A 15911-nucleotide genomic window follows, 5' to 3' on the forward strand; every position below is an offset into this window, starting at 1 on the left:
CTCCATCAGACTGACTCAGACTGATTCTGCTTTTAATTAAAGCATCTATTTTTAAAACATCTCCCAGTGGTCTGCTATTAAATTATATTACCAGCATTTTTTAAGAGCACTCTGCGTTTCAGACCAGTACTTTTCCCGCTTTTGTTAGCTTTATGAAGGGAAGGAGGCAGAGAACAGCGCTTGCCAACAACTTCAGAAGGCAGATCTCCATCGCCGCCTCTGCCCTCTCTCCTGCCCGTTTGAAGGTCGCAGTACAGACAAAAACCAACAAGTCTGGAACGGGGGAGATGCCAGAGCCCTCCAGGCCCTCGTACCCCCTCCCTAGAGCCACGGGCATCCCGGCTGGCTCCTGCAATCCACAGCCAAGCACAACTGACAACAAATTATGCCCTAAAAGCAGAATCACTCTCACTCAGCCACAGGTATCTCCATCTGAAAGAGTCCCAGGAGCTCCCCTTGTACATGGAAGGGGAAGGTCTACTCCTGAAGCACAGTGCTGTACGATAACATCAGCTGCGTCCCAGATGTGTCCCCTCCTCCTCGGTAACCAGCTCAGGGTGGCTCAATCAGACGGTCAGAGCGAGCCGAGCACTCTGCCAGTGAACCCTGGGCTGACCCCGCGCCCTGGGGCGCAGGAAGGGGCTGCAGCCCCGCTCGCACCGGCCTGGTCCCGCCCTTCGCTGCGACACCGCCCGGGGCCTGCGCAGGCCGGGCGCTCCAGCACAGCCCCCGGCACCCACAGGCTGTCCCCGCGCTGACAGCCCGGGCTCCTCGTACGCCGACGGCAACGCTCGCTCAGCTCCACGCTGGGAGCCCCGGCGGGCGCGTGGCCGCGATCTGGGGGTCACCTCAACGCGCGTTACCTGACGTCCCAGCGCCCGCTGAGCCCCGGCGAGGGCAGCGGCAGACACACAACCCCGCGCTCGCGGCCGTCCTGCCGGCGGGCACACGCCATCCTCACCAACACGACTTCACCGTACGCACCGTGACTAGGTCAGACGAGCCGTTACAATCGCAGCCTTTGTTTTTCTAAACCACGGCCCGACGTGTTCGGCACCTCACCAAAAGTGTTTATAAAGTGTCATTAAGTCAGTCAAACCCCCGACCCTGCAGTGCAAAAACAAAGACGTGAGCATGTAAAGCAACTCGTTCGTAAAACGCTTCAAAGGCACCAGAGCCAGTTAATTGTCTTCAAATTGATTTTAGTATCTGTATTCCCTGTAGACATCACTCCAGGACAGCGATAGGAAGTTCCAGGATGTTTCTTATTCCAGGAAACTCTTCATTTCAGTCAGAACCAAGTCCTTCGTATAATTTAATAACTGTTACATTGATTTCTCTTAAATCACCACAGCTCTGTGCACTGAAGCACTTTTTAAAATTAATACTTTTTTTAAGAGTAGGTTAATTTCTCCCTCCCTTTAACAAGAAAGATTAATAGGAGATTGCAAGGGGCTGGTAGTGAAGAGAGGGCTGGTTTATGATTAACACGTGTGGTCAAGAGCCCCCATACACCGCACGCAGATCAAACAAGGCTGTAACTGCATCTTTACAGCATTTCTGCAAATGACTCTACCCAAGAGCAGCCAATTCCTCCCTGCCCCCACAACCTAAATCAATCTGCACTGACCTCCTTCCTCCAGTCCAAGCACCACTCAGATTTTAAAAAGGGCACCCGAGCTCCCTGCCAAAGCGTTTACACGTAGAGCTGCTGCACTGCGGAGAAAAGGGAGGGGCTTCTGCAGAGCCCCCCACGCCCCCGCTGCGCCCCCACCTTCCACGCTCACCAGGAGCTGCTCGCCCTCGCTGCCAAGAGGTCGGGTTTATTTTTCAGTGCAGCTTATGGCAAAGGAAGTCAGAAGAGGCTTCTGCGCTTTCAGAAAAGTCCTGTTCTGGACAGCCACAAGGAGCAAGTCAAATGACGTTGAGCAAAGGCAACACAGGCTGGCTATCAGGAACAGGCAGGATCACTTCAGATAACAACAGGCTCAGAGGAAGTGGGCAGAGTTGTGTGCTTTAACTAATTCTAACCAGAAGAGAACAGTGAGAAATCTGTGGTGGCCAAGAGCAGCAAGTATTTACGTGCCAGGTATGCTTTTCTAGAGCAGGCTGCTCTGCTTTATGGTAAAGCTCTGGGGACAGACTCCAGCTCAGCACACACCTGCCGAGGGACAGCAGATGCCAAAGTGTAAGTTAAACCTCCTGGATTTAGCGTTCTGTTGTGGCAGTTAACGGCTCTTACCACCGGTGACACAAGATAGCGCCGATACGGTAAAAATCCCTTCGCAGCAGAATTACTGCACACAAGCACTGGATTCCAACCCACTGCCACCCGAGGCCGGAGGAATCAAGAGCAGGAAGTGAGGGAAGTGATGGAAACCAAACCCTGCTCCTCTTCAGGACTTTGGTTTCTCAGGACATGTGTGCAGTCAGTAGACTCCTTCCATAGGCAGACACGACACCGCACGGTCTGGGCAAGACTCTGGCTTAAGACAACGGTTCCCAAGATCAAGAAACACTATCAGACCCCAATATGGCCTCATAGAACTGTTTTCTAAACCTCAGTTTAAGCCACTTGTTTATATAAAGAATGCCAATAGACCGGCAAGGATGAATCACCCAAGAGCAAGCCAAAACCCAAAAATATTGTGGAGGAAACAAACTGAAGTTCACATCAGGCTGTTCTGACCATGCAAATGAAGCACCTTTTCCAGTCTGCAGACAGTGCTCAGCAGGGCTGCAGTGATCCACACCACAGAAATCGCTCTTCACCGGGCCCAAGCAGCAGCAGTAAATGATTCAACTAAAAAGAAATTCCCAGAGCAATTAAGAAATGGGGCAAATCCCACTCAGGGCATCTTCAGGCCAGCAAAGGCTTTACACTCTGCAGGTCCAGCTGAGGACCTCCAAAACAAAATACGGCGAGAAGAGAGGGGGGAGCAAATGCCAGTGCTGGGGGAAACGGTGTCAGCCGAACCGAGAGTCCCCCAGGCCCCAGGGCACATGCACACTCCTCCCACCATGCCACCAACAGGGTGTTTACTACACAAATACCTCAGAATCATTAGTCATTTGCTCTTTAGACCTTTTAAATCTTTTTTCAGTATTCCTCAAAAACTGTTTAAGGAGACAAACTGCCTACAGTTCGCCTACGTACCCCAAGGCCAGGCTGGGGTCCCGCCAGGTACCTTTTGGGGAGGCGGCGCTCGCCCACTCGCTGTCAGATCACACGCAGGGATCACAAAGCATCGCTCCAGACCAGAGGTGACACTTCCACCTCCCTCCTCTGCCCCCCAGGGCAGCACGTAGAAGCCAGGCACTGCCAGGCTGCTGAGACACCGACCCAAGGGCACTGCAAGCTCTGCTGTGCTGCTGAACTACCAGAGATGGGCTTTTGGCATCCGAGAGAACAAACACTCTGCATCCGTCTATGACGGCAGCACGAGCTCTCACCCAGTCTACCTTGTCTGCTAAGTGACCACAGATTTAACCAAGAATCTCTCACCAAAGCGTGCAGCAAGCTCCTCATGTTCTCTCTTTGCTTTCACTCCTCCGTTTGGCATGGTCGGAACAGCACAAAGTTTAACGGGACTTGCCACTCCTACCACGCACCAGGCGAGCATAGAAAAGACAGGTACTTTCCTGTACAGTCACCTGGGAAGATGTAACCACCCAGGCTGCTCCCACACTTCCCGAGCGTTTCAACTTCCCAGGCAGATTGTTAATATTTAACAGATTGGCATCTGGGACAGCAAGAAATCAGTAAAGTGGAAAATACTGCTGAAGCAAGAGATGGAAAAGTTCCAGGACGCTCCTGGATGACTCCAGACTGATGCCACTGCTGCAGTAAAGTGCCTGCTGCTCTACCAGATCCAGGCTCTAATTCTGGCTCCTGTGAAAAAAATCATCAGCTTTTCTTCAGATGAGCAATGACTAGTAGTTCAGAAAGCCCGAGGTTTTATCAATGGATTTCCACGTTAGCGGTTATTCCACTCTAACTCGCAAGAGCACGAGGAACAAGCCGTGTAGAAAGCTCAGAAGTCAAAAGTTGTGTGTTCAGAAAGGCTGATCAGGCTCCGTACCTCAGCAGAACAAGCCGTTTGAGCTGGAGGACAACCAAGGACTGAAACACCTCGCGAGACAGCAGAGCACAACACGAGTGTTATCTCACATTAACGGGCACCGTCACACCTGACACCTGGCGAGCACCCCTGTCCCTCCGCCCTGCGGCGGCCCTAGACAGACACCATGCCTCTGAGGTACCCACGCCACCAGAGAGGCTTCAGATTGGAAAACAAAGCTCTAACAAAGGTCTTACTCAGTGCTTCTCAGTTTCAGAGCACACAGGGTGACACATCACTGCCTTGGGTTGTCTGTGGGAATCTCCAGAAAGCCCCAGGCGGTAACGCTGGGTGCAAAGGCTTACAGACAACCACCAAACAGGACTGAAAAGCGCCCGCAAAAATGCTCTGTTCCTCATGGGAACGTACATGGCACTACCTGCTACTACGTGGTACAACACCCAAGTAAAAGAACTGGCTTGGCTGTGTCCGATTCAGAGAAGGACACCTGATTGCTTTTATACTTGAAGCAGAACCTCACAAGCACATTGCAATAGCTGCAGTCTCACAACAGTTGGCTTGGAAAGAAAGAGTCCAAGCAGAAGTATAACCGCCTACAACCACCTCGCTCCCACCCGTCACTTCCTCTCCAGAAGGATGAGAGTGGCACAGGAATTATTTCTTGTTCTGGAAATCATTTGAGGCCATTTATGCCTGGTTTGTCTCAGAGCCCTCCTGCCCTTATCACCTAACCAACACAAAGAAGCATCTCCTTTTCACAAAGAATCTCCAAAATTCTGATCTTCCAAGCCAGCTGAGATCAATTTCCGTGATGCAGCAGGGGAAGGAAGCTGATCGACCACTTAGATACTAGAAAATACATAAGTTAAAGAAATAATTAAGCCCTTTTCCCGTTAAACCCATCAGCCAAACTACACCAGACCTGCAAGCTGAGACCTATGGAGAGGACCCCTCTCCCTCTCCCCATCACAGCCTGTTAAATGGCTTCCACAAGTTGATGAGATCACATTTCTGTCTCATTCCTTCTGCAATTAATTCTGCAGGAGGCGAAGATCAATGCTGTTACGACTCATTTACTTATCTGGTTTTATCCAGTTAGAAGACTCTGGTCAACAGCTGCTGGTGAGGGAGCAGACCCGCAGCGTCAGGCGAGTCACTCGCGTGAGCACCCCCAGCAGCTCTGCTCAGGGCGCTGGACTATCCCACCAGCAGCTCAAAGAGCACAAATCCCCAGCACACGTAAATCCAAACCTGCAGAAATCACAGCCCCGAGGAAGTTCAAAACCTCTCTTTAGCCATGCCAAGCAAATAAAAGCCCAATGAGGGGGGAATTAACACATCCCCCTCAAGAAGAGGCAAAATGCATCAATTTGCTGATGCATCAATTAATGAATAATGCAGGAAGAAGAGACAGATTACAAAGCAAAAAGTTTCTGTTTATACGTGTCTTGACATTCAGCAGTTACTGAAAATAAAATACACGTGAAAGCACAAGCAGCTGAACGGGGCCTACGGAAGGGTTTCTCGGTGTGTGGAAGCCCAGCCCAGAGGGCGTCCGTGCTGCCCCGGTTTAGCCTTGGGTCTCCCTGGTGCTGTTTTCAGCAACTTAGGGCGACGTTGCAAGGCATGTTTAGAATTAATCAGGAAACATCTAGAAAGGTCAATCTTCACCTGAACACAGAAGAGGGGGAAAAACTGATCTGGGCTCCACCTCACTCAACACCCAAACAGTGCCCCGGTGCTCGTATGTCACAGACCTGCAGCAGGCACTGCGGTGTCCAGATCAGCCAGTTCCCACACCCAGAGGAAGCCTGGCTCTGCTGGGGAGCTTTGTTGTGACCAGAAAAAAATACTTTTAGTGAAACAAGTCTGACTTACAGATAACAGAGATGAAGATTTTGAAGAGAGCCCATGGTTTTGCAAACCTCAAAGGTTCTTTTGAGACCCTCCAAGCACCCCTGAGGCTTGAAGGTCCAATTTGTCAGCAACGGATGAGCCCCCAACCAACCTGTTAATCAGGTCTCATTAGAAGACCTCAAGTATACTAAAAAAAAAATAAATAAATCAATCACTAATTTCTAACATAAGCTCCCTGTAGCATTGTCTAACCATAAAAGCTTTTCTGCACACGGCTTGAACGTGCCCATCCCAGAGCCCTGACACAGCCCTGCTCCTTCGCCTGCTCCTTGTCTGCTGGGAGAGTCGTGCTCAAACACCGGTCCAGGACACAGGTTGGGGGCTGGAAGTAAAGGGGTGCTCTGTAGCTCTGTCTGCACTCCTCCTCCTCCTCCTCAGCGGCTCTGGGAGCACGGCGGGCTGGGCCCTTTGCCTACCTGAGGCTGGACTGCATCTGGCGCCTGCGCGCTCACCAGCAGTGACTTCCTGACCCGGGAGGGCTGAGACTGGGGACTTCATTCCGTTTGGCTGCTGCCCGGGTAGCTCAGAGCAGGGTAACATTCTGCAGTTTTGCTCACTAAGTATCTTCAGATGCTGGGGGAAACACTAATGCAAAGAACATACACAGCCAGACACTGGTAACATCTATATTCATTCCTAGAAAGGACATAGCTAGTCCCTTCTTTATTCCAAGTCAGCTCTGTCATATCAGCTGCTTTCCAGCCTCTACTGACCAATCTCATCACGAGAGGTTGCCAAAAGCCCGTGCAACATTTCAAAACCTCCACGGGAAGAGCTCCTGCCCACCCCGAGAGATCCCCAAGGTGAGGATACCTCCTGGTCCCCAGAGATGCCAAATGAACCAGGGGGACTATTCAGTCCTCCCACACTTCAGCTCTGCAAAAAAGGAACTGGCTCCAGTCTCAGTTTGCACCGAGCTGCTGTAATCCCTGAATATTCACCACTCAGGAATCCACCCCTTGCAATCAGTGAGAAAGCACATGCAACATACCCCGGTGAAGCGTTTCAAGAGACAAATGATTTGACCGTCTGAAGCACGTTCCAATTCACACTTACCTACACCCTCCTGCAAACGGGACTCTCCCATGCACTTTCAGTTTGTTATACATCACTTGAAAAGACAGAAGCAATTTTACCACAGATAAGCTCCTGCCGAGCCAACAGACAGCTTCTGAATTGCTGTTGTCAGAGAATCTATCCCCGCTGAACCCAACTCCTATCAGGTGCTGGACAAATTTAAGATATTGCCCATCTCTTCCTTTCCCCTCAATAAGGCAATACTGAAAAATAAAACCCATCACCATAAAGCACCATTCTCCCCCCAAGCCATCAGTAGCTATGTACTTACCTGAGGAAAATCACCATTTTTTGGTAAGAAGTCAGTGGGGTCCACAGATGCATAGTTTGTATCCAAGAAATGTGGTCTGCTGATGGAATTCATATAAAAATCGTGAGGGGAATTAAAATATTGCCTGTAAGGAAATGGGAAAAGCAGTTATTTCCTGTCAGTCCTGAGTATTTCTCAGGTTGCTTCAGACTCCAGCAGCAGCAGTGAAGCTGCAACTATGGGATGACACATACAGGAGATTGATATTAAAAAAAAGCTGTATTTATCCAGAAGAGATCTCTAAGCAAAATAATACACCTACCAGTTATATCCCACTTCCCAGGCTCAGCAGTGTAAGAGTCTGGAAAGCTGTACTAAGAATTCAATTCTCGGCAATTTGTGTAAACCAGGAAGGATTTAATAAAAATGGTCTGTGGGACTAAATAATGTTTCAGTCCTGACGACAAAGCAAAATGAAGCCTCTGAGATGTCCCAGCGCCAAGCGCTTGACGGGTGTGATGGAACGTGACAATCACACTCCAGAAGGACGAGCATCAAGTTTCACGGAAATATCCCACCCAAATGCTAGTTTGGGCCATAAAAGTGAAACAGGCCTGAAAACTGGCCCAGGCAGGGAAGGAAAACCCCGCCCTCTGCACAGCCCTGCCGCGAGGTCACCGCTCACAGCTCTCAACTGGAAGGCAGATAAAAACGGCAGCGTCAGGGACATGCAACCCTAGACAGAACTACTCGCCCAGACAGAGATGAATTATGGATGTGACCGACCATACCAAGTTACAGAGCAAGATCTCTGCTGAACGAACAAGTGAGAAAAGCAAAGGTCTTCCGACCGCTCCCTCCCGGGCAGGGCACACGCCAGCGCTTCCTCCGGCCTCCCTTCCCCCAGCACCGGCTTCCTCTGAGCAGAGCGGAGGGAAGAGTTGCAAAAGAGCAGAGCGTTCCCTTCCTCCTTCCCAGGAGTAGCCTCTGGCCTGCATTAGAACCGTCTCCTGGTTCTGCTCTTAGCCAGGCAAGCCCTTTCCCTCTCCTGCAGGAGCAAGGAATGTGCTTCGTAATCTTTCCCGTAAGGGCCGCGCACTCGCGCGCTTGGGCAATCGCCACCCAACACGTTTGCATGCTGGAACCACTAAAACATTTCACCCGACCTGACTGGTTTCCTCTTGTGGCAAGTTGTATGTTCTTTGTATGCCAGAGTTACAGAACCCACAGCAATAAACTTTAACAAGGCACTGGGGGGAGGGAGAAACAAAATTTAAAAAGAAACACTACCCAGGAGCAGAGCTCGGGCACGGCTGCGCTGCCAAAGTACTATTAAGCAATTAAAATGCCATGTGTGGCTAGCAGCTCATTAATACACCATGCTTAACATTTGCATATGTATTGGTGTGCAAACACAGTTATCTCGAGCTGCTAAATACGTTTTTCCTGCTCTTTTTTCATCATTAAAGATAATACCCTCAAAAGGGAACAGCTCCCTCCCACCCTCTTCCTTTTTTCCCTTCTCTTCCATGCTGCCGCTGTTCCACCGACTGCAGAGACTCGGCACCAGCGCCCCAAGCCCGTGCCAGGGCAGAGGGGTGGATCAGCACACCCGCACGGAGCAGCTCTGACAACCCACCGCCGAGTCCCGGCTCCTCCTCATCTACCCAGGCAAATGAAAACCTGTGCGTAAATTCTGGGAATTAATGTATTTACACGCAGGGAAAGGCCTGTTGAAATTGCTTTCAGGTTGAAACCGTTGTGGTCTCACTGTCTCTCTTGCACGAGGACAGAGCTTGGCCAGCGCTAACGAACTAACCAAGGAAGGGGAAAACTATTTTTACCGGAAAAGTGAACACGGCCTCGTATTTCAGCAGCACCCCGTGGTCTGGGCAGGAGTCAGTTAAGGTAACGGGAAGGAGACCAAGACAGCCCCAACCTCCCTGGCCTGAACTGCTGTGGAATGACCAGCTCTGGTATGTTATTTTGCTTCCCTTAATCTTGGTTTTCAAATCTGTGAATGTGAGATGCACTTTTCTTCTTGCACTCTGAAATAAGAGCCAACAGCAACTCAGTGCACTGCTTTGAGATCAGCTTAGGAGAGCAACCCAGCACGCAGCGTTTGCCAAAGTCCTTTTAGGACCCGTGGTGCTGTGCTTTACCTTTCCTTAAATAAGAACTGAAAGATATTCACCCTCGTTTGAAGAGCTGGCATAAAGCCACTGTAAAGTTAGCTTGAATTAAACTGCAAAAAAAAAAAAAAAAGTGTTAACTGGAAGAATCAAGTACGTGAACCTTGCTGTACTGCTAAAGCAAAGATGTGAAAACAGCCTCGTAGCAGCTTGCCCTGCACGTACCTGCTCACCCTCTCCAGGATTTAGATACTGGCAAACTGCTCCACAGAAGCTGCTCCGGGTCTCAGAGTACTACTCCCCCTCAGGGGCTGAGGGTGTTCACTGGATAACTAGTAATTGTTTTAGAAAGGAAATTTATACTGGGTTTAACCCACTGGATTTACAAAAGACTGCCCATTTGCAGCCGTATCCTGAGGTCTGACTTCGAGCTGCGGCACTAAAGGAGGAACCGTGTGTCGGGACAATGGGAAGCACCACCTGTGTTCATTAGCCCCAACACCGCGAGCCGTGTCCTGGCGTGGAGAGACCCAACCTGCCCACGAGGAGCCGGACTCCAGCCGGCCAGGCCCACCCAGAGCCAAGCCCCTCTGCCTGAACTCAGAGGACAGCCGGGGACACGCTCAGCTGAGGCCCCTCCAAGGGCTGTGGGCGAGTGCTACAGCAGTGCCTTTGGGGACACCGACTCGCTTTAACCATTGAGGGTGGCTCTTGAGGCAATCGAGGCCCTACAGCAATTACTAACCTCGTAATAATTAAACACACATGCTTATTATTTAGTCAGTGCAACTCATCTCTTCAGTGCTGAAATCAGAGTTTATCGAGTTAACGCTAGGGAGTTTTGGAGTCATCTTACTTTACTTCTTTTGGCTGCAGAAAACCAAGTGCTGATCTGCTTGCTGAATAAAACCAGGCTTCAACCCAAATGACGAAACACATTTAGTCGTAAGCTCTTGGAGAAACTTCTGCACTAAGGTAAAGCTCAGTCCGGAGAAGCGCTGTGCTCCGCAGACAGAAGCGGAGCAGCCCCCCAGAAGAGGAAGGCTCCATTGCAACTCTGCCAGCTCCAACACCGCTCTGCTCTGTGGAAACGCGTCACCCCAAAGAAACCACACGGGCAAAAGGGAAGGAATGCTGGTCTCCCACTTCTCTTTGAACTGTGTTTCACCAGAGAGAAAGAGGGAATCTGGCTGAAGAGCTCAGTTTGAAGAAATGAGCATTCCGTTGTGCGAAGAGGAGGTTGCGTGTACTGACCCAGTACGTGTCCTTCAGCGGGTACCGGTTAAGAAAAATCAGCGTCTGCTCCCTGCACCACAAGCAGAACAAGCCAATAAAGCAAGCCCAAAAATTCAGCTGTAAGAAAAAGAACATTTAGAAACCTAACTATAGGGACATTTCCCTGCAGGAAAACCCGAAGGAAAGCACAGGAAGGTGTGCAAAGTTCAGAACCCGACAAGCACCAACACTTACTGCAGGGAGTCTCCTACCCCTCTCTAAGGAGTAAAGCAGCTGGCCCACAGAAATTCTTTCATCCCTGCTCCTGGGATGTTCTGAGCTGGGTGGGGAGAATCTTTGGATTGTATCAAGTTCAGACAATTGCTTTGAAGAGCAAGGCTGCGTTTTTGCTGCCACCCGCTCTGAAGGCAGCAGCAGACCAGCCTGGTCCAAGGCAAACCTGAGCTGGCATCGGACAGACCCAGCCCGTGGGGCTCAGGGCAGGGCCACTGCACACACTCCACGTTGGGGGGGAGTTGTTGTTGGGGTTTTTTTTTGTAAAGAAATTGATCATTTCCTTCAGTTTTCCTGAAGCTCAAGACTTTCAACAGCAGGACCTGCTGCTGGCCAGGCTCTTCGAGGAATCCCCACCTCGGAGGTGAGCAAAGCAACGCACCCCCCTCCCAGGCCACGGGCCTCCATGTCGCTGGCGAGAACAGCGCCTGGGGGGGGCTCTGCACCGGCAGCTCCTCTGTGCCCCCCAGGCATCTGAAGCCCTTCTGGGGCCGTGCTGCGACTTCACTGGAGACCTCCGTGCGCATCGTGGCCAGGCCTCACGCTCTGGTGTCCCAGCGCCGCACTCAGAGACGTGAACTCCTCATCTCGGGCCAGCGGCAGATCAGAGACGAGCTGGCGAGGTCACAGGCTGCCTCAGCGTCGGCCTGGCACTCCTCCTCCCCATCATTAGTCCAGTCCATGTTTTTCAAAGCCTACTTTACTATTTTAGCAAGCAATACTCCATACATAAGTGACAAAGTGGAAAAGGGCATGAAGACACAAGAAAAAAGCGGGGGTGTTTTGGAAACTGGGGAAGAAAGCTTTGCTCCAGGTTTTGCAGATGTGTGACACCACTTCCAAGAGCACAACTGGACTGGCCCAGATCTCCCTGAAGCAAGGAACGTATTGAGCCTGCACTGCGAGGGGAGCCCAGCTCTTCAGCAGTGACTGCCTTAGAAATGAACTGAGCTACAGCTCTTCCCTGGGGGGGACCTGAACCTCATTTGTTCTTTCAGCAAGGTTTAAGACACTGTTTACATTTTTCAGGTTACGAAAATCTGAACCAAAGAGGCAAAGCTTTGGCATCTTTTAAAGAAATTCTCTAGCATGAAAGTTAACTACTGAAAAGAAACAGGAAAAACCTGCTTCAGGACAAAGCTGCTGCTATGAGAATAAGCCATGTCCAAACACAGCCACTTGCAAATGAGATTTCTCCTGCAAGGATTTTGAAGAGAAGCCTGTACTTTAATGCCATCTGCATTCTTCTATTTTACAGCATGGGCTATAATTACAACACCCTTTAAAATCCCATTTCTCAATGTTTCCATCCCATTCAGGATTCCTACCTGTAACGCCCTAACCCCACATCCACCCAAAAAGGATTCAGCTGCAGTTTTCCAATACAAAAGGGCAGACTTTTGTGGTGAAATACAAATATGGAAAAATCTCACCTGAAAGGTAATTTTTACAATTACCAGGATATGAAAAACAGGAAGCTAAAGGTGCAGCCTTGGCTAAACCATTCTCTAGCAAATAATTACTACAATGAGCCTTGTTTCCAAAAGTAACTATAGCAAAGTCAACAAGTTCACATTTGTGCTAAATCCAGGCATGTCTTTGCAGGATCAAGGCTATAACATTTCCAGCAGGGCTGACACGAGCAGCACTAAACAGGAAGAAAGCGAGGGGCAAAACCAGAACAAACGGTCAAAGAAAAAGCCCAACACAACAGATAAACACAGTCTGATCCTGTGGTTCAATACAGCAAAACAGAAATTCGGTTACAGCTCTCTTGAGGATTCACAAAGTGTAATTTACAGGAATCATGCTCAAAAAGTACACCCTCTTCCAATCAGAGCCAGGCTAGCTAAAAGCAAAGACACTGAACTTATCTGATAACTCCTCTCCGACTCCCCCCGTGGGGAGGGCCCGGCCCCGCAGAGCTCCGCAGCACCCGCGGGAGCCCGACGCCAGGACGGCCCCGCGGCAGCCGCCCGCTGCGCACCGGGGAGGCACAGGCTGACGAGAAACGAGCAGAACCGACGCAGTGACAGACACGTCGCATCCCTGCGAGCAGAGGGGCCGACCCCCACCGCTGCCAGCCGGGCTGCAACTGGGTCCGTCACGAGGACAGGTCTCTCTGCTCCTCCACAAAGATGCTAAAATAAAATCCCTTTAGGAAGGAGGTTAAACTAAATCCTCGAGCACCTAGAGCACAGTTCTTAGCTCACGATATCGAGTTCTGTTTCTTTTCTTTTTCCTTCCTCCCACCTCTGACCTAAATAAAAACACATCCTGTATATCTGTGCCACTCCCTGTATTCACAAAGAGACCAAAGCAGCCGCCGATCAGCCTTCAAACCTTCCCAACACTCAGCATCTCCCAGTGCCAGCAGTTTTAATCCAAGTCACTCGGCAGTGGCACAAGGCCACTTCATGTTATCCCAAACATCTCCTGTCATATCCTACCTTCTGATCCAGGGTGGAGGCTCATCATTAAGGGGGAGAAGGAAGAACAGGGTTTATTGTTACATGAAGATCCCTCAAAAATTTGGGGCATGTAATCTAGAAAAATTTTTGCAGTGAATCTAGAAAGCACAGGGCTGACGTTCTTCCCACCACACAGGGCCCCTGTTACTACACAAGGGTTACTGAAACCCCCCCAACTCCACTCCACAGCACTGAACTGTGCTGTACACCAGGTAGCTTTACTTAGAAGTCAGTCACGATTCCTCACACGAGCCCGTACTCATCACCTCACACCCTGGGGGATGATGTTATCAGTGAAGAACATCAGTTATAACCAGAGGAAAAAGTCATGACTCGATGAGCTCTGGGCTGTGCAGCGGGGGGCTGTGCATGTGTTTTCAATATTGACATGAGATGGTAACGTTTAGTCAGCTTCCAGTCACCTACCCAGCAAAAGATTTTAACTTCACTTCACCCATAAGGCTGCAGTCTGGTACCAGTAATACCTTCCTCCCTGTCAGCACTGTCTGTATAAAGCTCGAGACTACATGACGTATTTGCTCAGCTCGACCGCGCTAATGGGCTGGTTTTAAGAACTCCATTAGTGTAACAAATCCAGGCTGAAACAAGGCTGTTCCTCCCTTACAGCAGCCTCCAGGTTTACCAGAAATCAAAGGTTTTCTCTTTTTGCCTTTTTTTTTTCCTCAAAAAAAGCTGTTTGCTGCTTTTTCCAAGATGTAGCAGTTTATGAAATGCCACAAGATCAGTCTGTGATGCAATTATTTCCCCATCAGTTAGTGAAATAAAGTAAACAAGCAAAGCAGTAGAGAAACAGTTGAATCACGGGGTGTGCAAGAGCAGAGGGGAATTATACAAAGGAGAACAGCACTCACTGGTTTTCACTTGGGAAAGATGAGGTTGGGAAAGAGGCAGGGTAGCAGCTACTCCACGAGTCGGCAGCCAGCACGGAATTCTGAAAGGAGAAACCAGAACAGTTACAGCAGCAGAGGGCTGGCACGGCTACCTGCAGCTGCAGCTCCCAGGCCAGCCTCACAACTTCTCTCCCTCAGCGCTTTCCACGGGCAGAGGCAGCTCCTCATCGCTCGCAGGAGGAGAAATCGAGGGCTGCACTCCAGTCGCAGCTTTTGGACCCGCTTTCCTGTTCCTGTCCCCAGAAGGACGGCAGGGGCAGTCCCCTTCCCTGGCCCTTTAACCTCAGGCTCTGCGGAAAGCGAGCACCAACCCGTCACCTTGAAATTGGCTGGCACAGGTCAGCTCCCCGAACCATCGCTCGCTTCTGCCTTCCCTCCTCCTAGACAGTCTCCAACATTAACAGGAAGCTTTTAGCTCCGCATGGACCAGTACAATCATGGAAAGAATACAGTGTCTTATTACTCAGCTACAGATCAGTCTTTCGTGTGTCATTTTTTGTGTCCAAAGCAGTGATACCTCATGCCTGAAGCAACAAGCACTTGGCGAAATGGGCCTCTTTATTTAACCTCTATATTCCTGTATGTGACAAAACTCAAGCAAGAGTTATAAACAGAAAACTGCAGGAACACGTAAGGTATTTTGGGATAGGGGTTTGCTTTTTGCCCTGTTGAGAACAAATGCATCAGGGACCTGGTCTTGTTTTAGCAGCCGTATCAGGACTGGTACAACCCTGTTCATCTCTGCCACTCTCAAAAAAGGCACAGCTGGCCCCAGCAATTGATTTAGCATGTCTCAGGGAAACAAGCTGGGGCAGAAACAAAGTTTGCAGTTCTGCGTCAACTCCAGTCCCTTCCCGGGGAGCTGGGACCTACCAGCTTTTAGAGAGGCATTGCTTTAATCACAGCCCTGCTTTCCTCCTCCCACTTGAAAGGCAGCAGCCAGCCGTCCCCCCAACCCTCCAGCACTCCCAATCAATACTTCACGGCCCTGGACAGCTGCCCGGCAAGTCCGGTAAACGGCTCCTGTAAACACGCACAGGGACTCCCGGGCTCTGCCAGGCCCCAGGGCTCTGCCCGGGCCTCTTCGGTGACACCCTCTGCAGAGCCTCTCCCCACCCCACCCCGAGAAGCCGCGGGCCCTCACCTCCAGGGCTGGCACGGCGAGCTGGGAGCGGAGGCCGGGGATGCTGTAGAGGGTGTTGCTGGGCTGCTGGTGCTCGTGCTGCGGGTAGTTCTTCCCCCCGTCCATGGCAGGGTGTGCTGAGGGCATCAGCCCGCGTCCTGCCGCATGAAGTCCTCGGGGCAGGTGGAACAGGCTACGGAGTGGCGGAAGGTTCTTTATCTGTGCTCTTCACCCTGCACCATGTCCTGGGGTGGAAAAGAAACGCACATTTCAATTTTATGAAAGGGAAGAAAAAAACCCAAAAACAAAACCAAACAAAACCACTTCTAAGACCAAACGTAGCTAAAAGATCAGTAAACAGACGTCAGTCTGTGAAATGCCTGCTGCCTCTTTATAAAAGAGAGGTTTTTACTGGGAAACAGAGCTCTCAAATATCACC

At 50.5% G+C, this 15911-nt stretch overlaps 1 protein-coding gene across 2 annotated transcripts in view; it reads right to left on the reverse strand.

Moving 5' to 3' along the window:
- SBNO2 (strawberry notch homolog 2) overlaps positions 1-15911 on the reverse strand; it is a 65472-nt gene that overhangs the window by 36485 nt on the left and 13076 nt on the right. Inside the window, exons 2-4 of one of the 2 annotated variants that reach the window (XM_074808529.1) lie at positions 15494-15717; positions 14311-14390; positions 7348-7471 (exon numbers count right to left, since the gene is read on the reverse strand). In XM_074808529.1, the coding sequence (XP_074664630.1) occupies positions 7348-7471; positions 14311-14390; positions 15494-15619 (330 nt within the window). In that variant the 5' untranslated portion in view covers positions 15620-15717. Of the gene's footprint in view, positions 1-3505; positions 3545-7347; positions 7472-14310; positions 14391-15493; positions 15718-15911 lie in introns of those variants that run through there. The other variant, XM_074808531.1, reaches the window with a different exon arrangement.

Source organism: Strix aluco, chromosome 29, assembly GCF_031877795.1.
Source record: "Strix aluco isolate bStrAlu1 chromosome 29, bStrAlu1.hap1, whole genome shotgun sequence".
NCBI classification, from domain to species: Eukaryota; Metazoa; Chordata; class Aves; order Strigiformes; family Strigidae; genus Strix; species Strix aluco.